Source organism: Haliotis cracherodii, unplaced genomic scaffold (genome assembly GCF_022045235.1).
Source record: "Haliotis cracherodii isolate W230 unplaced genomic scaffold, xgHalCrac1.p SCAF_4, whole genome shotgun sequence".
In the NCBI taxonomy this organism is placed as follows: Eukaryota; Metazoa; Mollusca; class Gastropoda; order Lepetellida; family Haliotidae; genus Haliotis; species Haliotis cracherodii.
The window spans coordinates 20,725,871-20,753,128 of record NW_027266297.1 but is presented as its reverse complement, the minus strand read 5'-3'; the positions used below and the strand labels follow the sequence as shown (position 1 = coordinate 20,753,128).

Below are 27,258 nucleotides of genomic sequence, written 5' to 3'. Positions count from 1 at the left end.
GCGTTTGGACATTGACGTAGCTAACCCTATAATCTACCGCAGCAACATGTGACATTGTTCGTGTATGTTTGGGATTGATTATTTAATATTTAGGTGGAGTAGTGGTGATGGGGTAGGGAACTGATCACTTCTTCAAGACAATTTATTTCTGGAAGGATGAGCCAAAGAATTTCTTTTTTTTTTAAATTTAGGACATAACGTATGTCCGTCCTGAGGCGGGTTTTTTTTGTTTGTTGTGTTTTTCTCATTTTGGGGGAAGGGGGGACACATTCTTTTGTTTAAAATCCCCAGGCCCACACCCTGGATATCATATTACTGGTTCTTCGGTATTTGCAGTTTACCTACATTTATCCCCTCCGATTTTCTGCTGCCTGTCAAGAGTCTCTTCTTTCTCACTACTAAAATAAACTTTGTCATTTTCTTCTGTCTTATGCATGTTTTCTATTCTTTTAAGTCCTTTTTCTCAAAACAGCGGTGATGGATTCGTAACATATTGTACATAATTCACTTCCAGGAAGTTACGCATGGTACTTTGCTTCCGGTATCTTCCGGTATCTTCCGGGCTAAACATACGTGTGACGTAGACCAACTAAAGACATACCGAGACTCAGCAACCACAAGAGAGTGAGACTGAGTCAAAGATATTTAACGCCTCGAGATAACATATACCCAAATCTGCCACTTCAATAGACAAGGATAGCTCTACGCTGTGGTCACGGTATTCTTCAGTAAAAGGGGCGGTCGGGTAGCCCAGTGGTTAAAGCGTTCGCTCGTCACGCCGAAGGCCCGGGTTTCCCACATGGGGAAATGTTTAAAGCTCATTTCTGATGTCCCCGCCGTGATATTGCTGAAATATTGCTAAAATGTGGTGTAAAACCATACCCACTCACTCACTCACTTACTCGTCAGTGAAATATTCTTCAACTGCCTAGGCTGGACATTTTGAAGCTAACAATAAATGCTACATTACATCTATCATATTACAGTCACATCTACAGTTACTCCGAAAACAGGAGATAGTTTTCGTTTTTGCTGATTTGTTTCATCTCTGAATATACTGTGCTCTATGGTCTTGCGGCTATCACCTGTTTCCTAGCTGTCGGGCCTTTGAGGGAGAGCCTCACTCTGACCAGGTCTGTTTCCTTTCTGATATTCTTTGATATTAATCATTTCTGGTGTTGGTCGAGTCATAAAGTTAAGGCGTGTTCAACTTCTATTTTCGAGTTCACTAATCCTCATCCATTAGACTCTTTGTCTAAAAGACCGCCTCCGTGGTCTTGTGGTAGAGCGTCCGCCCGGAGAGCGCAAGGTCAGGGGTTCGATCCCCGGCCGCGTCATACCAAAAGACGTTAAAAGATGGTACTTGTTGTTACCCTGTCTGGCATAAAAGGGGCTAAAACAAGGACTGGTCGGCTTGGAGTCAGTATACTGTGTCTGAGTGGGGTGTTCATGTTAAACTGCGGCATGGTATCTCAGTGAGCTAGCACTATAAATCGGCATTAGTCCGGACTAGTACAAGCAGCCACAAACACACGTGCATGCACGTCGCTATATAAGTGCAATAATCTTGGACGCGACGTTTTCACCTCACCTTTTGTCTAATATTCTTGAAGATGTTGCAGGGGCACCTGCATTGGTACATATGCTCAACGAATAACCCTCTGCTATTTTCTCTTCCATGAAGAATGCTTCCAAGGGTACTACCCCTCTTGGTCTTCCCCTGGACCCTGGGTGTGGCCGGACTCGGGGCTGCTTCCACGACTGCCAGAGAGGCAGGTGCACGTACATCGTCACATGGGTGGAAGCTGGGGACGTCATCACATTTGATATGAAGAAGATCGAGCCAGCAAGTAGCGAGAGGTGGATGGCCATTGCTTTTTCAGAGGACAGGCTGATGGTGAGCGTTATCTAGATTTGGGTCATGACATAAACATAGGGACCCTTGAAGATCCGGGGTAGAATAGGTCGTCAGCCACCCATGCATGTCGTAAAAGGCGACAATGCTTGTCGTAAGAGTCAACTAACAGGATCGGGTGGTCAGGCTCGCTGATTTGGTTGATGCATGTCATCGATTCTAATTGTGTAGATCGATGCTCATAATGTCAATCACTGGATTGTCTGGTCCAGACTCGATTATTTATAGACCACCGTCATATAGCTGGAATATTGCTGAGTGCGGCGTTAAACAACAACAAAAAAAAAAACATAAACATAGGGCATTGGGAAGAGTAGATCAGCTGCACGATGGTCGTCTTTTCAATACGTTCCGAAAAAAACGTTCTTTGTGATGTATTAGAATGTTGAACTATGTACCCGTTTTTATTCAGGGAGATGATGCTGTCATTGAATGCGTGATCGACGCCGGTTTTGTCCGCGTGTATAGCTCCTACAACGATGATAAGATCAACATTCGCATGGAAGACGTGAGTACTGGACAATGTTTATTATTTCTGTATATGAACTGTTAACCAGCAATCGTATATAGTATGACTCGGTAAATCTCGTAATCTACATCCCCTATCGACTGTTTACTTATACAAAAATAAGCACAGTATTTCATCGCATGATCGAATACAGGACTCGCTGCGTTATGTCACGGCTACTAGTAAGTAACTTTTTTATGATAGTTTCTGGAATGTTTTTGAAGTGAAATTACCCCCACCTCCTTTCGAAATTGGTTTGAAAAGAATCCACTTAATTGGACGATGTCCTTTGACCTAACCTATGCCGTATGAATACTGATTATGCATATTCCATAACGTATCAGACACAAAATAGTGATACCGCGATAACAGAGTTGCCTGCCCTTGAGCCGCTGGTCACAGGTACTTTGTTTACCGAACTCGATGAAGAACATCAGCTTCGATCAATCCTGATTGATGTGTCATAGAAGTAGAATAAAGAACAAGAAACATTTTGCGTATGATATTGTTAATGTGTTAGTAAGCGTTAGCCATTACGATACATTATACATTAACTACCGCGATAATATTGCGTACCACGTTACTGGTCGCCATTTTGAGGAGGATCCTCACAATATTCTCTAATCTTTGGCTTCACATGTTTATCACATATTACCATGTCACTTTGGAATTCCGAACAGGGGGACAGGCCACAATACATATGAAATTCTCTTCAAAGTGACTTTTGGCGTCGGGATAGCCTAGTGGTTAGAGTACTCGCTCGTCACACCGAAGGCCCGGATTCGGATCCCACATGGGTACAAAGCGAGGATCCGAGTCTCCTTTCAAAGTCTTATCGCTTACTCTTCCATTAGCATATTCCGCTGCCTTACTCAGTTTACGTTTCAGGGTCCTCATGTCATTTATAACTCACACTTGTGATTGACGTTCCAGAAGACCGCCGGTCTGAGTAACGCTGCCGGCTCTTACGTCAACGGCGTCCTCGAGTGCAGCTTTGACCGCGTTAAGAGGGATGACTTCTACCCACATTTGAAGGACCTTAACAACGACTACTACCTTATGTTTGCCGACGGGGATGCCATCAGTGGTAGGATTTACGTAAATATATTATATATATTAGCGAAATAAGTGATATACTGACATACGAGTACATTGTCTTTGAAAAGAGGGGACACGGGTGGCTCAGTCATCTATGGAGGACGCAAGAAACCTATGATTATGGGTTCGAATCCTGGTTCGCTCCGATTATGTTTCTAGGTTTGTCAGCACCATTACCGTGCATGCTCGTGAGTTTCACCAAAGTGGTAAACGTCTGAGACCTGCATCTCTCCGGGCTTTGTTCTCACGTCAAGCTGGCGCGCCGTGATATAAATTGAATAATGTTAAAACGGTGTTAAACCCAACTCACTCGCTCACTTACTTTTTGAAAGGAATCACACCATGCATCGTTGCATCTAGTTTCATGATAATAGTTTCGATTTTCTTTAAATTTCAAATCGATGATATGAATGAAATGCTGAAAATGGAAATTATCAAATTGCTTTTTTAAACTATCTGTTAGTCAAGGCGTTTTCGGGGCCGAGCGGTTTCCTGATGGTATAAATTCGTTCAATTCAATTCAGTTCGATTATTAGCATGGAGATTGCCAAAGGTCTTGTGGTAGAGCGTCCTACTAGAGAGCGGAAAGTCCGGGGTTCGATCCCTGGCCGGCTCATCACAAAAGAGGTTAAAAGATGGTACTTGTTGTTACCCTGTCTGGCGTGCGGCATTAAGGGGCTAAAACAAAGACTGGTCGGCTCGGAGTCAGGGAGTCTGAGTGGGGTATTCATGTTAATCTGCGGCATGGTATCTCAGTGTACTAGCACTATAAATCGGCATCAGTCCGGACTAGTACAAGCATCCACACAAACACACACACGTCGATATATAAGTGTAATAATCTTGGACCCGACGTTAAACCCCATTTCATCTCATCTCACCTCAACATGGATGCAATTATATGACGCCGTGATACTGCAGGAATATTGCCAAAAGCGGCCCAAAGAAACACTTTGCACTCACTTGGCGTCAGCTGTACGTACACCTGTGCAATGCTGGTGTTCCAGGTAGCATCTTCCCTCACCGGTACGACGTTCTGCCGCCAGTGACTGACGTGATGGTTGACCTTCAGAGCATGGAGAGTGTGGGAGGTGAGGGACCTAGGTTTCCGCTAGTGCTGGCTCACGGTGAGTAATCTCTGTAATCCTACACGGAACCCGGTGGTACTCAAGTGAGCCTGTATTTGATACCGCAATCTGCCTGGACCGGAAGCATAAGAGCACATGATGAACTTAAGGAGACATTCAAAAGTACTGTAGCCCGACACACTCAAACATCAGTGCTAAGAGTGTTTGTATTAGTTAAATTATTTTGGGGGATATAACCAGAAGACCTAAGTTACTTGTTGACATTAAAAACATGTTCAATATCAGGGGAGAACTAATATATATATATATATATATATATATATATATATATATATATATATATATGACGTTCTCATGGTTCTCGCTACCATTAAACAAAGATCTGAGAACATTCTGTTACGGTTCATGTCAGAAGGACGTTTCACCCGACCAATCGGAGCGTCGTTTACCAGATAAGGAAAGTGACAGTCTTATGTGGTTGGGGATTCAACTCAAAAAGGTTAATGCGGGGTTTTCCGAATAACAGCTACAGGCCGTGTGGCTTATTCCGTTAAAATTAGTTTAGTTTATTGTTTTCAAGGCCATATGGCCCATATTACATACATGTAAAGTTTTAACAAACAATCAAATTCGTTTTGATGTGATCTGTAATGGAGTGTCCTCAGATCTTTGTTTAGCGGTAGCGAGAACTAAGATCTGATTTTAATGAGATTGAAACTAATGACGCTGATGTGTCCTATAATTGATTGCCCCCTGGATGGGGTCTTGGCAACTTGAAGGCGGCTGGGCAGAGGGGAGGAACAATTGCTGCGGGACTTTGCTTGTAAATAAAGTTTATCACTTCAACTTATTTCATGGAAAAAGGAAATGGGTATTGCATAACTAACACACTTATCTGTGTGCTTGCAGAGTTGCAAGGCGTCATAATACCCCCGGCCCCCAAAGCTGGCAGCGGATGGACCGGAAGTAGCCTTGTTTTCGTCCTCTCGGGAAGTCTGATATCGATCGTTCATCAGGCAGTTTAAATATATCCGTCCAGTAACATCAGATATATATTGTATTGTATTTGAGTGTGATATCATCTCTACTAATTTATATTGTTGTTATAATGAACCATTTATTAATTTCATTTAAAGAAAATGTGTATCAAATACAGGCCACTTTTGTGCACAGGTTTCTTAGTTACTGAAGGTACAACTGTCTCATATACATCCGAGTTATCTTCAGCAATCCATGATTGTCGTAAGAGCCGACTTACGGGATCGGGTGGTCAGGCTCGCTGACTTTGTTCATGCATGTCATCGTATCCAATTCCCTTGATCGATGCTCATGATGGCAATCACTGGACTAGTCCAGTGTCTATTATTTACAGACCGACATCATATAAAAGTCTCAAATCTGATGTAATCCGTTCTATATTCTATATAGACATTGTATGTAATCCGTTCTATATTCTATATAGTAATTTTACATGATATATGTATTATATATTTTATGAACCATGTAATGGTTGATATTTATATGCATGTTAAGGTCATGCATATTTCTATTTAAAAGGCATTATTCAATAATGTGTAGCATTTGATACGTTTTTAAGGCAATAGTTATATCGGTTTTAGAGTGTATAACATAATTATGATCATTGGGATATTGTCCAATGATTAAATGGTATAGGTCAGAAAGTTATTTCTATATATGATGTAGCCCATACTATATCTAAAATAAATATATACTAAAGTCATTCTTGTTTTCAATTGCGTGTACCTGTGCGTCATCATATATAGATTGGACACATGACTTAATATTATTTATCACCTCCTCGGATAATTATGTTTATGAACACACTGATATGTTTGTTCATGCCTTCTTGGGACTTCCGGTTTATAAAAGGTCATCCAATGAGTAACATTGGATGGTCAGTGAGTTGGTTGATTGCCTGCGACCGTACCCCTACGGAAAGGGATGTTGCGCATAATATCAATCACTGGTGTGCCTGTTTCGGACTCAGTTGAAACTGCCCGCCGTAGTATCTGGCACGATTACTCTGCACTATATGGCGGAACATGTGGCAACACCGTAACCATAACAACAACACACATTGCACTGCATATAGAATAGATCGCAGGGCTAAAGCTCAACCCAGTGGGCGACATTATCGTCTCCTTTAGAAACGAATATGTGTAACTGTGTTATGCGTTATTCCTGGAGACACGTATACATGTACCAATGAATATGAAAGGCGAACAGCCTCCGTGGCCTAGTGGATAGGGCATTAGCCAGGACAGCGAAAGATCAGTTGTTCGATTCCCTGGTCGCGTCATATCAAGAGACGTTAAAAGATGGCACATGTTGTCATACTGTCTGGAGCTCGGCATTAAGGGGTTGTCGGCTCGGAGTTAGTACACTATATCTGAGTGGGGTATCCATGTTAAACTACGTCACGCTATATTAGTGGACAGGGTCTCTCTCTCTCTCTCTCTCTCTCTCTCTCTCTCTCTCTCTCTCTCTCTCTCTCTCTCTCTCTCTCTCTCTCTCTCTCTCAGCCTCATTATACCGCTTATTACATGTTCCACAACAGGCTGCATGATGATCATGTGTTGGGTGCTACTTCCGGGTATTGGGCTTGTCACAGCCAGGTACGGAAAACCATTGCTGCCAAAAACCCACTTCTTCGGACTGAAAATATGGTTTCAGGTAAGTCTCTAATGATAGACGCGTGTGCCCATATGTAACTAAAGAAACTTGCTTGAAGTGGAACCGTTCGTCTTTAAATAACGTATTTCTTACTATGAATAAAAGGTTGAAAAAAACACACTGCACATCTGATTGCTACACCTTTTAATACTGGGTAACTAATTCCTTATACCAGGTTAGTCTGATATTCAGATGATAGTTATAGGGGTTGAAATGTGGGTAAAAGGTTAATAAAAACTGTTTTGATTCTCTTTTCAAAGATAAAAATTGTCTTAAAATGGTCCAGCCCCTTACACTGTTACTTGTGGGTATTGGTGCTCGAGCTCTCTGAGGCGCCACAATTCGCTGTGTATAGTTGCATCACCTATTTCTGCCATGATCCGTTTCTCGTGGGTTCAAATTCCAGAGTCGTCCTTTTGTTGACATACTGTTTGTGCCCATCCGTGATGTGGTCCTATACAAATTTTAAACGAGCAATGTCTTTCCTCCCACGTTAACCTCGTTAACCGACCACGATTTAACTGAATACTGTTAAAGCGATGCTCAACTCACTTACACACTTTTAAATCATATTTCGCAGAAAAAAATAACGACAGTTAAACTACGTTTATAACGAATACGCTTATAACGAACTGACGAATATAACGAACTGTTTTGTTTTTTTATCCCGTTCATTTGCTGTATATAGGCTTATAACGAACTACGGTTATAACGAACTAAAATTACTGGTCCTTTGGAGTTCGTTATAACCGTAGTTTACTGTACATTAAGTTTGCTACAACTGTATGTCAGTTCGGACACGGCGAGTAGTAGTACTGGAATATTGCTGAGTGCGTTGTGAAGCAACACACCAACAAGGTACATGTAGGTGTACGGGGGCACGGGTGGCCCAGTCGTCTAAGGCGCCGCGACTCGCTGTGCAGAGTTGCGTCGCTTGGGCACGCCAGAAACCTATGATTGTGGGTTCGAATCCCGGTTCGCCCCAATTATGTTTCTAGGTTTGTCAGCACCATACCCGTGCTCGTGGGTTTCACCGAAGTGGTAAACGCCTGAGACCTGCATCACTTCGGGCTTTCCTCCCACATTAAGCTGACACGCCGCGATATAACTGGAATATTGTTAAAAGCAGCGTTAAACCCAACTCACTCACTCATGTAGGTGAACCCTAATCTAATTCTGAAAACAAGCACCTGAGGACTAAATATATGTGATATGTTTTCAGATCCACCGTGGTTGTATGGTGACATCAGTGTGTATGACCATCCTTGCGGCACTAATTGTTGTCGTGGAGTCGGAAGGATACAGCAAGGTCAGTAAAGCAACCGGGGACTACTTTCTTTGTGTACATTGTTCTTACTACAAACAATATTACCGTGATGCATAAAAATGATGTTACAATTAATGCAAATGCACACACACTATGTAATAATTAATGTAATAATCAAGTTGGTATTCGCCGGAAGGGTTTGTTAAATCTTTAAAACACGCCTCGGATTGTAATTTCCCTTTCATCCCTTGTGTTCAGATTCCAGCGATTCCAGGCAAGCAGTATCAACAGTTGCATCCTCCTCTCGGCATCATCGTCATCGTCCTCGCTATCACCAACGTAGGTACCAGTACAGTGGCTGCAAACAAAATACTACGGGCAAAAGAAAGTTACCACAAATTGGATTTGACCAAAAAATTGTCAAATGTTATCAAAACGGCACTGGGCTGAAAACAGTCGCCAAAACACTGCACACTTAAGGTCTAAAAAACAGAACTATGATACCCGTATCAAATACATAACCATCAATTAACCATTCTAGCGTGTTTCATTTTTATCCACAAACATGGGTGTATATTTTCTTTGTCCGGTTGTTTAATAATAATGTCGAGATGTAATGTAACTCTCAAAATGTATATAAAAAGCCTATATATTATATATTAGTAGAAAGAATCAGCTCTTTTTTCGATTTAAAAAGAATGAGAAAAGTAGAATCCATACCCTACAGTACCTCAAATTCAACGTTATATTATCCAATATGGCAGGTCTGATGTAATCGATAAAATCATTAAACCCCAACATAAATTCTAGTAGTATGTTTGATAATGCACATTGGATTTCATTTTGCCATAAATGTATGTTCATATGTACAATGTGTGTATTTGCAGCCAATCATGGCGTTGTTTCGACCAGGCCCCGAGTCCGTGGGGAGACAACTCTTCAACTGGGCCCACTGGGGAGTAGGGGTTGTCTCCGTGGTATTGGCAAGTAAGTAAGCACTCCAGCTAATCTTAACACGGAGACAGAAACAACTGACGCATGCTACAGTAGTCTCTCCATGTGTAATTTAAATCAAGAATCCTGTGCAAAACAAAACTGCAATTAAGATTATAAAAACTAATATATTCAGGTGAGGTGGTAAATTCATCGACCGTGTGTTACAGTCTCATGGGTACCTTCCTGATATAAACATCTGATTGTGTTTCCTTCAATGTTTCAGTAATTACTATATTCATCGGCCTTGACCTGACAAAGGCAGGGTCATCATCAGCGCCGATAGCTGTCATGGCGGTTTACGTCGTGTACTTGGCTGCGTACCTAGTTGCAATGGAACTTCTCCCGACTGTTCTCAAGACTCTTGCAGGTACAACACGTGTATATCTTTTTCTTAACAAAACAAAACATCTAAGATACTTTTTGCTTTTTTGTTACATCCTGTGACAGAAGCATGTTAGGTACAGTGAAAAATTCATCGATGACGAAGCCACGAAGACTGATATGTATCACTTCTGATCCCGTTTCGAATATCGGATACATGTAAGAAGTCCGTGATGTAATAGGTTCTTAAAGGTTTTAATGGATGCTTGTTTTCCATTCTATTATTCAAATGAAATTTCAAACACACATCATTTGCTATACAGCTCATAAACATAGTTAGTGAATGAGTTTAAAGCAGCTTTACGAGAATCATGCATGTGTGTGTGCGTGCATGCGTGCATGCATGCGTGCGTGTGTGTGTGTGTGTGTGTGTGGTGAGTGTACCACTGTGAATACTCGATACTGTAACATTGCATCGTGTGTGTTTGCTTACAGCTAAGCAGACCAAGTTCGAGTTGAGTTCCAGTCTGAATTTGAGGCGTGGTTCTCACAAGGGGTACGACGTCACCACCCCTCCCCCTACAGCTCCTGTCGCTGTCATAACTCAACCCCCACCAACCATAGAACAGGTAACAATTTTAAGTGTATTTTATGTACTGCACAGAAGGTCGCTCTGTGAGCTCACAGTGCCTGTTGAGAGTCTTCTTTGGTTCTAAGCAATCACTGTTATGAGTAGCGTCCCTTTGTTCAAGGATATGTGCCAGAACGGGTGACCAAGTCTATTAAAACGTAAAACGTCGCATTTTGATGTGCAGAGTTGCGTCCCTTGGGCACGCCAGGAACATATGATCTTGGGTTCGAGTCTCGGTTCGCCTTTATTATTGTTTTTAGGTTTGTCAGTACCATACCAGTGCTTATGGGTTGAAATACTGTTAAGGGGCATTAAACCCAACCCACTCACTCACTCTTTTGTTTTGGATGCTCCCGTTGATAATTATGGAGTTGTTGCTTGTTTGCTGTTTGTTGATGGAAATGTTTTAACATCAACTTCCTGTTTCAGGAGAACCGAGTCAAGACCATCATGCTCCTGGTTCATTATGTCATAACCGGTCTACTCTCTGTTGTCATGGTGATTCTTCTAGCAACGCATCCTCACTGAAAGTAATTGCTACTCCTTTGTAGCACAAAATTATACATAAAATACGTTTGGATGCTATCTTCTTGTGTTGAAATTGCTGAAATATATATGTACATAAGAAATTCATTTGTACAGTTTTCGTGTAATGTATATTAACATGTATAATAACATCTCTAATAAACTGGTGACTGTATACACTGGTTAATCGGAGATGAGACATTTTTGTTAAGCCCCTTCTGCAATGTTTGATACTTTTCTATTTTGAATAGTTGTCTGGGTATTCTTCCTATGATTCAGGTATGATTTTAAACCCAATACGAGTGAGTGAGTGAGTGAGTATGGTTTTACGCCGCTTTTAGCAATATTCCAGCAATATCACGGCGGGGGACACCAGAAATGGGCTTCACACATTGTACCCATGTCGGGAATCGAACAAACCCAATACGACGTTGTATGACCCCATGTTCCTAATGTAAATATATGTGTACATATTAATAAGATGTCACGTTTGAAATAGTTCCATTACTCTGCAAGAATGAAATAAACAAAAGTTCTTCTCGTCGAATAGGATATAGGGTACCCATGCACCCGAAAGATAATATTTGTTTATTTACATTTTTATAATCCTTAAAGTGTCTACTAAATATTTTTTTATGTTCACAAGGCGAAATATTGTCTCATAGTGTCCATTGGCGGCCATATTGGATTTCCGACGAAAATCTATAATCAGCATGCTTTTTAACTAGACATGGCACATTAACATACACGACTATTTTGATGATTAAAATATTTTTGAAACAAGTTTAATACATTAAAACACGAAAAAATTAGTCACAGTAAAAAAGAAACGATTAAAATGCCTGTGACAAGCAACACAAGTGCGAAGGTATGGTTTATTTGCATCAGTATATCTAATCATGGCACATTCACATGTGAGTCTATTTTGTGTTTAATTTGGGTCATTCTGATACAGATTTAGAATCAATTGACTACTATTGAAGTTACCACCTAACATATCTGAGGTCTGATTAAAAGAAAGTTTTGTCTAAGAAAGACATGATTGTAAAACCAAAGGCTGATAACTCAAAGGTTTGTTACAATGGATGGCAGAATAGTTATCTTTTCAGTCAGCATCAATGGCAGCATATCCTTCTCCGTTATCCCTTTAGCCCCTACAGTTAATAGTACACATCCTCCTAAGGAAAATACTTTCATGGGTGAGACTGGTCAAGATTGGATTACGTCTGGAGGTGCGAGTTTACGCCACAGTAGGGAACACTCTACAGCAGTTGTTAGAAGTGCTATGCTTTCAATATTTAGGGACCGACCATTTCATATTAGGGGTGTGTGTGGGGGGGTGGGAGTCTGTTTTCTGGTAGAGTCTTCAGCTGCAGAGCAGGAGTCGAAACATATATCTAGTTACTGTTAAAGGCTTTCGATTAACTCCGTCAAGTCGTGCGACATAATAAGGTGACCCGTAGGAAACGCCAAGGTAGAAAGCGCCAAGATTTGAAGGCTACCACTAAGCCAGCTTTTAGTGCCTAGGACGATTCTCACTCTATATCTAAGTTAGAACGTATTGTACAACAATTAGTAGCAGATGTCACATCTTTGCGGGACAAAGTAATGCTAGCCGACTGAGATACCATGCCACAGTTTAACATGAATACCCCACTCAGACACAGTATACTGACTCCGAACCGACCAGTCCTTGTTTTAGCCTCTTAATGCCGAGCGCCAGACAGGGTAATAACAAGTACCATCTTTTAACATCTTTTGGTATGACGCGACCGGGAATCGAACAGACGGGCAGACGCTCTACCACAAGACCACAGGGGCGGTCAGTATGATAGTGCAGAAAGGTTAGACTATCACTGTGGACAGAATGGTCACCTACAGAAAGTTTGTAGAGTTAATGCCAATGCTTGGCGGATCATAAGAATATGTCCCGCCATGGTAGACCATATGTACCGACAGGTTTGCTAGGAGAACCCTTTATGATAAACATTGTTCACATCTCCCATTATAGCCTTTGGCAACAGTCTTGGAAATGGAATGTGTTGATGGATCATAACTTCATTATCTGGAATATGTGGCAGTGGACCTTGACTCTCATGGGGTTGGTGACTTTGAATTTATGACATGTTGGCGGTTAGATGTTCAAAACAGTAAATACAACTGGTCAGTTGCCAATTTGCTTGGCACCAATGTACTAAAACCATTGATTGAAAGATGTTATTATTGAGACCCTATAGTTCGGGCACAATTATAGATTAGGGATAGTCCCGAGTCCCGAGATTAAGTATATTGTTGGTGTTCCCAACAGCAGCATAGTTGTGGTGGATATGTTGACAAGCGTTTGAGTTGTCCTCGGACTTGTGCTTTGATGCAAGCCACACCTAGATCAGTTATACCCCCTGTTTTGGACATACAATCAACCGTCGTTATGTACCACTGTGAGTATCAAGCTATTCTTAAAGTAGGCATCAACAATGTCACTACTAGGACCATTCTTTGTGAGATGAACCTGTCAAAATTTTGAAGACTATTCAGTAGTGATGTCGGGAACTTCTCAACATAGAGAATAGAGATGGATAGAGATACTTATCAAATGCATCTGTTAAGATAAGGTAGCAGAAGGTTTGATCTCAAGTTTTAATGATCTCATTTCAAAGGATGAATTAGACAGAGGATTTACTTCAGCTGTCAAACACAGGATAAAACTAACTGATGAAATACCTTTCAAACGACGAGCTAGGAGGAGCTAAAGACTAAGAGCGTACACCATTTACAGTCAGCCCACTCGGCTTTAATAAATATATTTCCGACCTATTTGGATTGTGCAACAGCCCGTTAATAGATCAAAGATTGAAGGAAGAATATCTTCATTGTTAACATTTGTCGATGTATGGTATACATTGATGACAACGTCGTTTATTTGAAAGCAAGAAAAGTTAGAGATGATATCTTCATGGCCCTGACCACCTTCTCCAAAAGGAAGCAGCGTCATTTTTCAGATTGGCTGGTTACTGTCTACGTTTTGTCGCCAATTGTGCCCAAATTGCCAGAATTTGAATAAACTTCTACTTGATCACTTACGAAAGAGAAAATGGAAAAGTGAAACTCTATAGAGAATATGAGAATGGTAACCAGAGCAGGAACAATCATTTTGTGAGTTACGTGCCAGACTACTTTCATCACCTGTTCTTGGTTTCTGTGATTTTTCTCTTCCTCTTGAATTGCATATAAATGCTGGCCAGACAGGTTTAGGAGCAGCTTTGACCAAACCCAAGGTGGAGAGAAGAGAGTGATCAGTTATGCAAGTCTCTGGGATCAGAACAAGACTATGCTGCATACACGCTTGAGTTCTTATGTTTGAAGTTGGCAGTTACTGAGAATAATCCTGACTATCTGTATAGACACAAATTTAAAGTTCTCACTGAAAATAACCCCTCACAAAGACTCTTACCAGCACAAAACTGGTGAAACTTGTGAAGCAGTATAATCATTTCTTTGTTACTGTGTTTTTTTCAAACTCTAAGTTTGTTATTTTTGCGAAAAACTATCAATTTAAGCAAATTTAATACTGTTTCCTCCAGACATCACGGAAAGCATATGAATTCGTTTTGTATGTTGATAAATATTTGCATGTGTTTGAGTAAAGTATACTGATTGTTTCAGGTTTTAATGTATCATACTTGTTTAAATGATATTCTAATTATTTTAATTTTCCTCACACCCTTATTACACACATGTGTCATGGCGAGTTGAAAAGTTATTCGTCAGAAATCCAATATGGCCGGCAGTGGACAGCATGGAACACTGTTTCACCTTGGAAACATCAAAATTCATGTAGTGGACACTCTGAGGTTTGAAAAAACTATGAGTTAAAAAATATATCTTTCGGGCGCCTGGGAACCCTATCTTCCTGCTGGACTATTCCAAATAGTTTCCACAAGCGATTTACTTTTTTGTTGTTGAAGTATCATTGCGTTTATTGTGCTTATTGTGTGCTTTAGTGTTTCTAGTTTGAACATTTCTCTGGGTCTTCTTCCTGCGATTTAATCATGATCTGTGGGCTAAGTTTAGCGACAAATTTCTATTAAAAATATATTGGTACACCTGAGGTTGGAAATGCTTCAATACTCTGCAGGAATGAAATAAAGATTCACATGTTTCTTCTAAAGAGTTAACCACAAGCGAGTTACTATTTTAAACAAAATGTTATTACGTGTATTGTGTTTACTTTTATGTTTTTTCAATAAAACTACAAATAATAAAAGTTGTGTTGTATATGTTCCTTTATCATTTTCATCACGCCACGAACGGTAACACATTCTATGGTCCTCAATGATCAAAACACAATTTAAGCATGGTAAAAGTAGCTCGAATGTTTAAGAGCTCTGCGCCATTAAAACTTCAACAGCATTTTTTTGCACTGCTGATCAAAGTGGCCGCTGATTTACAAACAGTTGCGGATCAAGTGACGGAAATAATGCATTACACTGTCAATAATAAATCTCGACAAAATTTCTCATTTAATATTTTTTTCAACTCAGCAAAAGGGTTACGCTCGTATTCATTTGAATGTCGACATGCACGCAGTGTAAAGGAGTGTAAAATCCATTTGAAAGTATTATTCTTTGCAATTTCCATTGGATAATAACGATAGTTTGGTCGTGTGTGGTGTATATGACTTCTTAAGTGGCAATCAGCGAAGCGTGACTGTTGATGAAGCTAGGGAAGTGGATGGCATTAAGGGCACAATTCCTTATTCAACACACGGCCTCAGACCAAAGAGTTGAACCGAGAGAATTTAACTGTAACATATTACCTGCTTCCTTATCCAACAGCATCCTACACCGTTATCATGACAACATCCTCGGTGACCTCGTAAGCGGATGGTTGGGACAATCTGATCCTATTACGTGTGGCTGTTTGTGGAGATACTATTACCATGCTTAAACACACGTGTAATCCCCAACTGTGACGCACACCTCTGGTAGAGCACTCAAAGTCATAATCTTTGTGCTTAAATCATTTGTAAAATAATTATAAGTCAGAGCTTTTGATGTGTGTGTGTGTGTGTGTGTGTGTGTGTGTGTGTGTGTGTGTGTGTGATAAAACGTGAATATTTCATATGTTTAGAAATAACTACCATATTCTTCAAGTAATCGATCAGAAAAAAATTATTCAGTCTAAAGTCTATTGGACAAAATTTGCCACAAACAAAGTGATGTCTCTTAACAATCTTGCAAATGATTGAATAAGTGTAAGTTTAAAAACTGTTGTTCAAAATCGAGAGTCTTATATTTTTGTGAGAACGGTATACTCCAATTAAGCGTTGAAGTTACCTAGTGACATGAGAAAAGCTTTATCTTCTTATTCCTGAAGACGTAGGCTTGCGATAAGACAACACGCAGACCCCCAACACCGCGTTAATAGGTTCTATTGATCAGTGAGGTGGTTAGGGCAGAATAATTATAGTCTTAAAAATCGATATCAAAACGTTGTTTCTGTGACGGCAGTTCTTGGCGGTAGAGGGTGCTGAAGTCGTTGTACTAACTTGGTACTCACTCATCACACGAGTTTTTGGTGGAATGTGTCAAACATATTGTGAAACGTATTGATTGACACACGTAATGTAAGGTGAGTCTATTGAACTTGTTCTTTCTTGGTGTTCTTGTTTGTTTTCGTATATAATAGAAAATGTATAAAAAAACACCCCAGTACATTATCAATGATATTAAACTTTGTCCAGTAACAATTAAAAACTATCTTTTATCTTATCCAGAACTGTTTATTGCCTCTTAATCACTCTTATCAATTAAAATTTGTATGTCAAAGAAATGGAAACTACTTTTGTTTGTTCCTTGTATTTTCTGCCAGGTCGTTGCTTTAGTTCCTGTTGTGAATATCAGAAATGTCAACGCCAGATTATGACTAGTTTCGTTTATCCGACGAACCAATTTTTCATTGGCTGTAAAAGGCAAAATGGCAGCAAATAGTATATGAACAGATCACTGACAATCAGTGATAACAGCTGTCGCGAAATCAGTTGGCATGTTCTGCTCTACCGGTAGCACCCGGCTCTCACACAATTTGCATGCAACAGTGTGCGGTTTTTGCCTGACAAATCCTGTACGTCGACAAACCTGTGTAGCATATCTCATTGTATTACATTTGAATATGCTCTGTATTTAAACTTGGTTGATTTCCAGAAGATAGGAATGATTATCCCACTGTTATTGCTGATTTCACATCAATTATACAACTGGGAATAAGAAATAGTCAATAGTTCAAGTCAAGGATACGATATATGAAGCACAAGCTGGATTGATATGTGATTACTCTACAACTGATACACATTTCGTTCTGCAATCTCTGTCAGAAATATCTCAGAAAATCAAACCATAGGTTTTATTCTTGTTTTATTGACTTTGAGAAAGCGTTCGATCGCGTTAATAGATATATGTTATTTTTTATGAGTCCAACTCAACAGGGAAATTCGTGGGAAAATGTTTATAATACTTAAGAATATGTATGAAAATATCCTAGCCAGACCCAGTGTGGGAAATGCAAAGATAGCTGTACCATATTAAAGATATCTTTTCTTCAAGATTTGTACGGACTAAAGTCTGTGATACTCTATCTGTTGAAGCAGGAAAAGCATCTTCCCCAGTTATAAAAACGTTGAAAAAATACTCTCTCACAAATTAACTGCTGCGTCAACATATTTAATTCAAAGATGGCTCCTATTATTTTATATGGTTCAGAATTGTTTGGATACACCGATAGGAAATAAATATTTAAAAGGTTGACACCAATGTTTTTTAAGAGTTATATTTCTGTTGAAAAACGAATTTCTACAAATGCTCTTTCAGGTGAACTTGAAAAAACTCCCTTGTGTTTTAAGATCGTTGTATTAAATATTGGTGTAGAATACTTAGATTAAGTGAAGATAGATACTGTGAAATACTTTTGACGATAATGATAAAACAAACTGGTTGATTACTATCATTTCAAACTGGGTTTTCATATGTACGGATTCCTCAAACCTGCGACGATTTAATTTGTTTGACAACGCTAGAAAGACAGCGAATTTCAAAACTGACATTCTTATATAACAAGTTCTTCTTTCTTGCATGTAAATCGCTACTCTATACCTATCTTTATTAACCTACAACTTTATGCAAACTTCGAAACTTCGAACATTACAATATAACAACCATTTACTATATGTACAAAGTGCAACCTCTCCACTTCCACATCAGTAATACTTTCTGTTGATTTGATTTGTTGTATTTTTACAAAGCAGAGACATATTCATCCCTAAATATTATCTTGTTAAGCCAACCTTTCATACACACAGAATCTTCTATACAGCACTAATGAAACGTATGTGACAAATTGATCTAATTGAATATGTCATTATATATAAAGAACTCAGGTGGCCAAGCTATATTCATGAATATACTTTTGATTCTTCTTTTGTATTATTTTATGATAAATACCCTGGCCTCTATCGCCAACATGGCTCTAATTTGACTGCGATACAAACTATGTGGACTCTACAAAATAGCCATCCAATCAAATAACACAAATTGAGGAGAGAACATCTGCGCGAAAGGCATAATGAGCGTATGCACGTCACCTTCGAAAAGAAGCTATGGTAGCGAATGGGTCCAGGGTATGCATAATAACAAACTGGAGGTCATACCCTAGATCATCGAGGATGGTTATAAAGCCGAGTTATATCTACAGGTCAGAAGGATCCGGTTACGACGTGTTGTCAAGAAGGATGTCACACTGCTGTCTCCTGGCAACCATGATGCACGTGCTGTACCTGCCTCAAATCACGGGCATCTTTATGTTCAAAGCAGAGTTGTGTTCCACCACGTCCGTTCTAGCCACTGTGGACACCGACACGGGGATACAATGCGCCGTTCTGTGCCTCCAGAACCCTCAGTGCCGGACATTTGACCGCAACGGCCGAAACTGTACTCTCTTTCCCCAGCCTGACAATAACCAGTGCAAGGAGGAACAATTCTCACGTTATTTTGTGGAGGTGGTAGATTTAATTTTCTAGCAGGTTTTATTTTATTGTATCTCCGTCTCCAATGCATTAAGAGTGACTGTGACTATTCCATGTCAAAGTGATATGCTAGAATCTATCTATCTTTCTATCTATCTATCTATCTATCTATCTATCTATCTATCTGTCTGTCTATCTCTCCATCTCTCTATCTATCTATCTATCTATCTATCTGTCTGTCTGTCTGTCTATCTCTCTATCTCTCTATCTGTCTATCTATCTATCTATCTCTCTCTATCTATCTATCTATCTATCTCTATCTATCTATTTATCTATGTATCTATCTATCTATCTATCTATCTATCTATCTATCTAACTGTCTGTCTGTCTGTCTATCTCTCTATCTCTCTATCTATCTATCTCTCTCTCTCTATCTATCTATCTATCTATCTATCTATCTATCTATCTATCTCTATCTATCTATTTATCTATGTATCTATCTATCTATCTATCTATATAAAGTGGCGAGATGCATTAGTGTACAGTAGCACATATGTAAAGAAATTCACAAAATAATTACACGACACGGACTGTTCTTCTATATGTTTTAACTTTATCTTCACAGATATTGATATATACTCCTGATTTTGGAAATGTAAAATTATGCGACAGAAAATAGTCCTCATTTTGTCCCATAATTGTCCTAAATCCAAATACTTATTCTACTGCTTTTGCCGCGACTACTACTACTACTACTACTACTACTACTACTACTACAACTATTGCTACTACTACTATAACTACGTCTACGACCACTACTACTACTACTAATACAACTACAACAACAACTACTACTACTACTACTACTACTACTACAACTACTACTACAACTACTACTACTACTACTACTAGTAGTAGTAGTAGTACCGTTATAGAAATGGATGATATGTATTGACCATTAACTATGTTTATTCATGGTACAGACACAACGTTCCTTATACTCGAGTCCTATTGCTAAATACAATTATTGTTTTAAGATGTCTTTGGTATTTTTCTAAACTCTAAACAACTTCCAGAAGATTATTAGTATTAGCTGTATTTTCACTGTGATTTATCAGAATTGTCAGGTATATCCAGAATGGAGTGAGTGAGTTGTGTTTAACGCCGCTTTTAACAGTATTCCAGTTATATCACGGCGTGTCAGCTCAATGTGGCAGGAAAGCCCGAAGTGATGCAGGCTTCGGACGTTTACCACTTCGATGAAACCCACGAGCACGGGTATGGTGCTGACAAACCTAGAAACATAATCGGGGCTAACCGGGATTCGAACCCACAATCATAGGTTTCTGGCGTGCCCAAGGGACGCAACTCTGCACAGCGAATCGCGGCGCCTTAGACGACTGGGCCACCCGTGCCCTATCCAGAATGTGAAAATATGTCAGTCCTACTGTACGTCCAAGATAGTTAGTTTAACAGTGAAAACCGGTTCGTTTATCTGGACGTCCAAGATGGATGGTATAACAGTGAAAACCCGTTCGGACATCTAGATGTCCAAGTTGGATAGTTTAACAGCGAAAACCCGTTCGTCCATCTGGACGTCCAAGATGGCTAGTTTAACAGTGAAAACCCGTTCGTTTATATGGACGACCAAGACGGAATTTTAACAGTGAAAACCGGTTCGTCCATCTGGACGTCCAATATGGCTAGTTTAACAGTGAAAACCCGTTCGTTTATATGGACGACCAAGACGGAATTTTAACAGTGAAAACCCGTGTGTCCTTCTGGACGTCCAAGATGGATAGTTTAACAGTGAAAGCCCGTTAGTCCGACTCAATCTTAGAAATGACATGAAATCTGCCCTTCGGATATACCGAACAAAATTGAACTTTCGAATGCCGGGTAACTGCTATCCGCCATGTAATCAATTTTGTTTGTCTGTCTGGTAGCGCGGGGAGTGTCAGAACGGGGGCTACAAAGGCGCGGGGAACAGCTGCGTCTGCGTTCACGGCTATGTGGGGGACAACTGTGAGAGACGCATGGCAAGTGAGTAAAACGTTATTCAATCATATTTACCCGGATTAATTTCATTTTAATCCTGCATAGTTGCAAAGATCACACCCAGACTGTTGTCTGTTGACGAAGAATCCGCATTGATCTAAAAAAGGGTAGCAATCAGTAAATTCATTTTAAATATAAATATAAGCAGCTAGTTGAACATATATCGAATAAGTGTGACCATATGGTACGCAGACAATGAAATATCAATCATGAAACAAAGTGCCGGGCAAAAGAAAAATACACTTGAAAACAGTCACTCGAATTGCGAGTGAGTAAGTATGGTTTAACGCCGCTTTTAGCAATATTCCAAGCAATATCTCGGCGGGGTACACCACAAATGGGCTTCACACATTGTACCCATTTCGGGAATCGAACTCGGATTTTCGGCGTGAGGAGCGAACATTTTAACCACTCCGTCCCATTTAACCGACCGTCCCGTTCGAATTGTGAACCCCATGTTCCTTGTGACGTCATGTGTACCTGTTCTGCGATACTCAGTGATATGCTACATTAATATCGCCTTTGATACTGGTATCAAATACATCACCATCGAATAACCATTTCTTGTTTGTCTCATATTATCCATAGTCAAACATGGGTATATATTTTACTTTGCCCTACAGTATTTTATACCACTTAACTTTTACTATTTATTGTATCCAGGTTGCAGCGAAGGGTTCACGTCAGGCAACTACGTCAACTTTAAGGGTGTTCTGCCCGTCCAGCCGTCGACCTCCAACCACACCTTCTTTGTCCGGTGCGACATGAGTAAAGGCGGGAGACTGTACGTTCAGTACCGGGAACATTCCTCCACTGACATGTTCCGACCATGGTCGGAGTACACTGGCGGCTTCGGAACGCTTACAGGGGACCACTGGCTTGGAAACCGCCACCTCTACGCCCTCCTTTCGTTTAAGAACATGACCTTCACCATCAGCTACGTCATTAAGGACGGCACGGCCTACTCCCAACGTTACACCAGTTTCAAAATCTTGGACGATGACAACAATTTCGCAATTGATTCTTTCGACCAAACATCCGGGGACTTTGGGATCGACTGCCTGACCGGGGTCATCAAGCAGCCATTCTCAGCCAAAGACCGTGACAACGATGATCTTTCGTGGTGGACTTGTGCCTTGGAACATCAGTCGGGCTGGTGGTTCAAAAGTTGTGATGTCATCGCGTATTCCTACGCGGGGACTCCGACCCTGTGCAACCCCAACGGTCGACTCACTCCGACTTCAGACGGCCTTCGACAGAACATTCCTGGGGAGGTCTTCTGGGATGGATTTCCCTATTCGGTGTACAGCACGTACATCTGGCTGACAGACTCGCCATGAGATCGGACCAGTTGCAGTTGTTGGACAGTCGTTTGTGTTTTGCGCGTACAGTGTGTGTCCTTTGTGTGAGGCTGCATATATACCGAGGAGCAAAAGAAACTATACCGCCCAATTGATTTTATCACCTGTGTGATTTCAATTGACAATAACTTATGTGAGTGATATCATATTCTAAAAAGGAACCATAGTGGTGATCAATCAGCACTGTAAGATTACTGCATGGGTATATTTTTAAAAATATAATTTGATTTAAACCTTTTAAAAATTAAAAAAATCGCATAATGCACAACTGCTGGTGGGTATATTAGACATCTTATCTTTGAAAATCTATATATTTGCCTTTTTCGGCAATATTTACAATATTTTAAACATAGTAGGGTCATGTGGTTGCAAATACATTTCTCATCACAGTCTTTACTGAACCAGTTTATTTTTGTACAAAATTACCCAGCCACAGATTACTTTTTAAAAACAGTAGCAGAAATCAGTGATGGTCAACTCGACATCATCAACTGACAGCAGTTTTTCAATGTTCAATTACATGAACAACAAACTCGGTGTACTTTTTTGCCCCTCAGTTCACAATAGTTCTGAAAACGCATTGTTGTTTCGAAGGTAATAAACAAAGTAATGCATTCAGACAGCACTGATTTTGTTTTGTTGATAACACATTTGTGGATTCAACGAGCTTGAATTGTTGATATACATGTATATTGATAAGTTTTACGTAGTGATAAGATGTGTGTGTGTGCGTGTGCGTGCGTGCGTGCGTGCGTGCGTGTGTGTGTGTTTCGACACATTTTCTGTGCTCTTTGATTTCACCAAAGTGGTAACGTTGAGGACATCACTGAAGGTTTTCCACATATTGCTGATCAAGAATCGCCTTGATGTAACTGAAGTTTAGTTCAAAACGGCGCACAATCATTCATTATGTATCAATTACATGATTGTAACGGGAGTTCGACATGTATATAAGTGATGATTTGACCAAATAATATCATCTCATCAAACAACGGACATATTTTCTTTAATTTTCTTTGTCGCTTTTGTTCCTCTATTTTCATATGATTCATTAACCTTACAACTCACATTGCGTTCATGGCATGTATTAATTTTTCTCTCATAGCTTCATCATCAACTGGAAATGACGCGACTCTGTTGGAAATTAGGCTGTGATGCACATGTGCATTCACTTGTTCAGAACTTAAATATATTGGGGAACGGTCACATGACATGACATGGCACCGCCATTTTGTTTGAAGCAAATGCAGGGATATAAGAAATGGAATCTAATTGGTCAATATGAGGGGCATGGAAGGGACAAAACTAGTAATAGCCACTGGTGGCGCTACGATCGATCCCTGAAATTCCAGACCAGTTCGGCAAGGGTGGAAACTGGACTTTTAAAGTCAGTTAACTCAATTGCCTCGTGTTCTTTTGCCATGAACACGTAACCTGATAGAAAACAAGGAAAATGGATAGGCATGACAGTTCCTATTTATTCGCCGGTGGAATTACAATTCTGAAACCAGTGGATTCAGATTTATCTCAACTCGACCTTCATTGTTATCTATTCCAATTTCAAAGTGATCTTGACATCATTGATCTCGTAGATGGTGTCGGTGAAGACGCGGACGTAGTACAAAGCTATTCCCGACACGGTCATCTCCACCCTCCCAGTCCCTGAAGCAGCAGGGTTACTTCGAGACACCGTCCTCGACAGCGCCAGTTTCACAGCCGCTCCAGACACACTAACAGCCTCCACAACGATCTTCTTGGTAGCATCTTTGGTATTGATGCCAAACAATGGTTGTCGGATGCTGGATACCCGGATGTTGGAGCGTTTGTTTGATGGGGTCACCATCTCAAGAAATTTGGTCAAAGGACAAGCATTGACCCCTACAGCTGTGAAGGCTGCTGCGTATATCTCCGTGTCCAAGCCAGCATCGTAAGCGCCCCGGATAGTGGAACATGCGCCATCGACGAACCCCGTGTCCTCTTTCCAGTACAATCTGTTGGCGATATAGAAACTCTCAAACGCGTATTTGATCGGGATCTTCCCGACTTCGACGATCTGGTAGAAGGCGTGGTTGAATACGCCGCTACTAAAGTGGACGTCCATGTCGCTTTCAAAATATTTGGCCTCTTTTATAGAGTTTCCATCCCTGGTTGGGTCTTCAAAATATCTCAGCGCTTTCGTGTTTGACTTTGATAGATAGAAACCGACTAGCCAATCAGTTTTACGAACATACGCCTCTATAACTTCTCCTGCAATGTCAGAGAAGGCTTCATCAATCCCGCCCGACTGTCCAGAGTACTCTAACTCAGAGTGCTGCTCTGATATCGCATGTCCAAGCTCGTGACCTATGACATCAGGTCCTACTTGGGGATAACTCTCGTCTTGGCTTCCATCCCCAAATAACATCTTCCCTCCGTTCCAGTAAGCGTTATCAATCATGTTACCGTAATGAACCAGGAGCCATGATTGTTGAATATTCAGCGGTTTAGTGTTATACCAGTCTTCAAACAATTTAAAAGTAGCTGTGCCATAGAAGAGGGCGTCGAGGACGGGGTTCGTGGCTTCGTTGATGGCGTCGTTGTACCCGTCTGAGCATTTGAAGCTAACAACCTCAGTCTTCTCTTCGTTTTTTGTCTGTTTCAGATCAACGACCTTGACATATTTATTTTCCAGGAAGCACATGTCTCCCTCCACTCTCACGTCGAGACAGTAGGGGTGTGTGCTGTATACGATGGCTCCTGTCTTTGGGTTACCACCGGTCCCCTTCACAAAGGTTGCACACTGACCGTCAGGTTCGGCTGGTACTGTGACAGTTGCTGAGGGCTCACTCTCAGTGGAGGTTTCCTCTGCTCCGAACTCCTCCGTGCTTGTCACCCCAAACTCCTCCGTGCTTGTCACCCCAAACTCCTCCGTGCTTGTCACCCCAAACTCCTCCGTGCTTGTCACCCCAAACTCCTCCGTGTTTGTCACCCCAAACTCCTCCGTGCTTGTCACCCCAGACTCCTCCGTGCTTGTCACCCCAAACTCCTCCGTGCTTGTCACCCCAGACTCCTCCGTGCTTGTCACCCCAAACTCCTCCGTGCTTATCACCCCAAACCCCTCCGTGCTTGTCGCCCCAAACTCCTCCGTGCTTATCACCCCAAACCCCTCCGTGCTTGTCACCCCAAACTCCTCTGTGCTTGTCACCCCAAACTCCTCCGTGCTTGTCACCCCGAACTCCTCCGTGCTTGTCACCCCAAACTCCTCCGTGCTTGTCACCCCGAACTCCTCCGTGCTTGTCACCCCAGACTCCTCCGTGCTTGTCACCCCAAACTCCTCCGTGCTTGTCACCCCAGACTCCTCCGTGCTTACCCCGAACTCCTCCGTGCTTGTCACCCCGAACTCCTCCGTGCTTGTCACCCCGACATCCTCCGTGCTTGTCACCCCAAACTCTTCCGTGCTTGTCACCCTAAACTCCTCCGTGCTTGTCACCCCAAACTCCTCCGTGCTTGTCACCCCAAACTCCTCTGTGCTTGTCACCCCAAACTCCTCCGTGCTTGTCACCCCAGACTCCTCCGTGCTAGTTACATCTGCTCCATGTAATCGGTATTTCGTATTCAGCCTTCTTGACTTCTTAAGAACCGAACCGTCGCAGCGATCAATGAGGTAATATGGTCTTGACTCTTTTAACGTGTTTTCAACAAGGATGTCAGTGGCGAACACGAGATGAGCTTTCTGTTCTTTGTCCACAAATACCTTCTTGGTGATTCTTTTACGTAAAATGTGTATATCTAGGGCTATTCCTTCCTCTTTAAGGAGGATGTCCTGTGCCGCCTGTTCCGTCAAATGACACAGCCCAGGGTTGGGGATGTCGTTGGTCATAGACAGCATCAACGTCCCCGTCACAGCACCACCACTGTATCGGCCGATGTCGTCAACGTCGGCTTCAATACTCGACCCTATGACATGCATGCCCTTATACAACTCCCGTAATCGGCATCGTTTTGCGCCATGCACGGTGGTGATGGTGTTGCTTTCTTGGAGTGTGACATCGCTAGGAAGCTGTAGGAGTCGGGCAATTGATGGGCGACGATATGCCTGGCGCCCGTTACGGTGTAGTGAGTACCGGAAGCGGCTGTTGGCGTCTAGCACCTGCGCAGCATCCACGCGCATGACGTGACACAAAGCTGTAAAAGAAAAAAAAAAGGAGCCGAGTGTATTATGGGCACTCTTTTGAAGTCTCCATGCCCTTCATTTTCATAACTTAACGGATTTTCTATAATGTCAACGACTGTCGTAAGCATATCATTTCATGAATTTTCATAAATGAATCAGTATATGCTACATTAGGGGGACCATTTACTTAGGTAGTGGTGGAGGGCTGCCTGGAACTGGGTTGTAAGAGACTCAATATGTTTTCGGTCATTGATTCAGAAGCAACAATTTTTCTCTAAACAAAGGAGCAGAACATCGTTCTCACAACACAATATCAGGACATTCAGCATGCTCAGTGAAACATTTGTAAGCCAGAGTCAACATTATTTTTCTTCCTAACAAATTGCTCTGGTGGGTGGGCTGCTCATTGGCTTACGCATATCCTGGGTTAGATAATTTTCCATTTATAAATTTAGCCTTATTGTCTGATAACTTACTGATGCATAATATTTCGTGATTGTGTTCTGATTGTTTGACACCTACCTGCAATCAAAGTCAAGATAAAGGCGCGCATTGCCCCGAATTGTCTGAATAAAATAAAATAAATTGTATGTATAAGTACATTGTACCATCTTGTGGACGATTAT

The 27,258-nt window shown here is 41.1% G+C and overlaps 3 protein-coding genes across 3 annotated transcripts; 2 read left to right on the top strand and 1 right to left on the bottom strand.

Moving 5' to 3' along the window:
* Positions 1-1,678: 1,678 nt before the first annotated feature.
* LOC139478767 (putative ferric-chelate reductase 1) lies at positions 1,679-11,046 on the top strand. The gene is made up of 11 exons (XM_071261382.1): positions 1,679-1,897; positions 2,328-2,423; positions 3,357-3,510; positions 4,529-4,648; positions 7,188-7,303; positions 8,526-8,612; positions 8,829-8,909; positions 9,458-9,557; positions 9,790-9,933; positions 10,383-10,516; positions 10,948-11,046. Exons 1-11 carry the CDS (start codon positions 1,679-1,681, stop codon positions 11,044-11,046), a joined length of 1,350 nt encoding a protein of 449 aa, XP_071117483.1.
* Positions 11,047-18,853: 7,807 nt separating this feature from the next.
* On the top strand, positions 18,854-22,458 carry LOC139478432 (fibrinogen-like protein 1). The gene is made up of 3 exons (XM_071260890.1): positions 18,854-19,093; positions 21,007-21,103; positions 21,782-22,458. Exons 1-3 carry the CDS (start codon positions 18,854-18,856, stop codon positions 22,456-22,458), a joined length of 1,014 nt encoding a protein of 337 aa, XP_071116991.1.
* Positions 22,459-24,028: 1,570 nt separating this feature from the next.
* LOC139478368 (uncharacterized) lies at positions 24,029-27,185 on the bottom strand. Its single transcript, XM_071260805.1, has 2 exons — positions 27,155-27,185; positions 24,029-26,643 (listed from the first exon to the last, which is right to left on the bottom strand). Exons 1-2 carry the CDS (start codon positions 27,183-27,185, stop codon positions 24,029-24,031), a joined length of 2,646 nt encoding a protein of 881 aa, XP_071116906.1.
* Between the last annotated feature and the right edge of the window lie 73 nt (positions 27,186-27,258).

Excerpts from the sequence above, each read along its gene's own strand:
- LOC139478368 (XM_071260805.1), bottom strand. The coding sequence starts at position 27,185 with ATGCGCGCCTTTATCTTGACTTTGATTGCAG. Across the intron at positions 26,644-27,154 it reads TATCTTGACTTTGATTGCAG|CTTTGTGTCACGTCATGCGC; the intron begins GTAGGTGTCAAA and ends TTTCTTTTACAG.
- LOC139478432 (XM_071260890.1), top strand. The coding sequence starts at position 18,854 with ATGATGCACGTGCTGTACCTGCCTCAAATCACGGGCATCTTTATGTTC. Across the intron at positions 19,094-21,006 it reads TCTCACGTTATTTTGTGGAG|CGCGGGGAGTGTCAGAACGG; the intron begins GTGGTAGATTTA and ends TCTGTCTGGTAG. Across the intron at positions 21,104-21,781 it reads CTGTGAGAGACGCATGGCAA|GTTGCAGCGAAGGGTTCACG; the intron begins GTGAGTAAAACG and ends TATTGTATCCAG.
- LOC139478767 (XM_071261382.1), top strand. The coding sequence starts at position 1,679 with ATGAAGAATGCTTCCAAGGGTACTACCCCTCTTGGTCTTCCCCTGGAC. Across the intron at positions 8,613-8,828 it reads AGTCGGAAGGATACAGCAAG|ATTCCAGCGATTCCAGGCAA; the intron begins GTCAGTAAAGCA and ends CCTTGTGTTCAG. Across the intron at positions 9,934-10,382 it reads TGTTCTCAAGACTCTTGCAG|CTAAGCAGACCAAGTTCGAG; the intron begins GTACAACACGTG and ends GTTTGCTTACAG.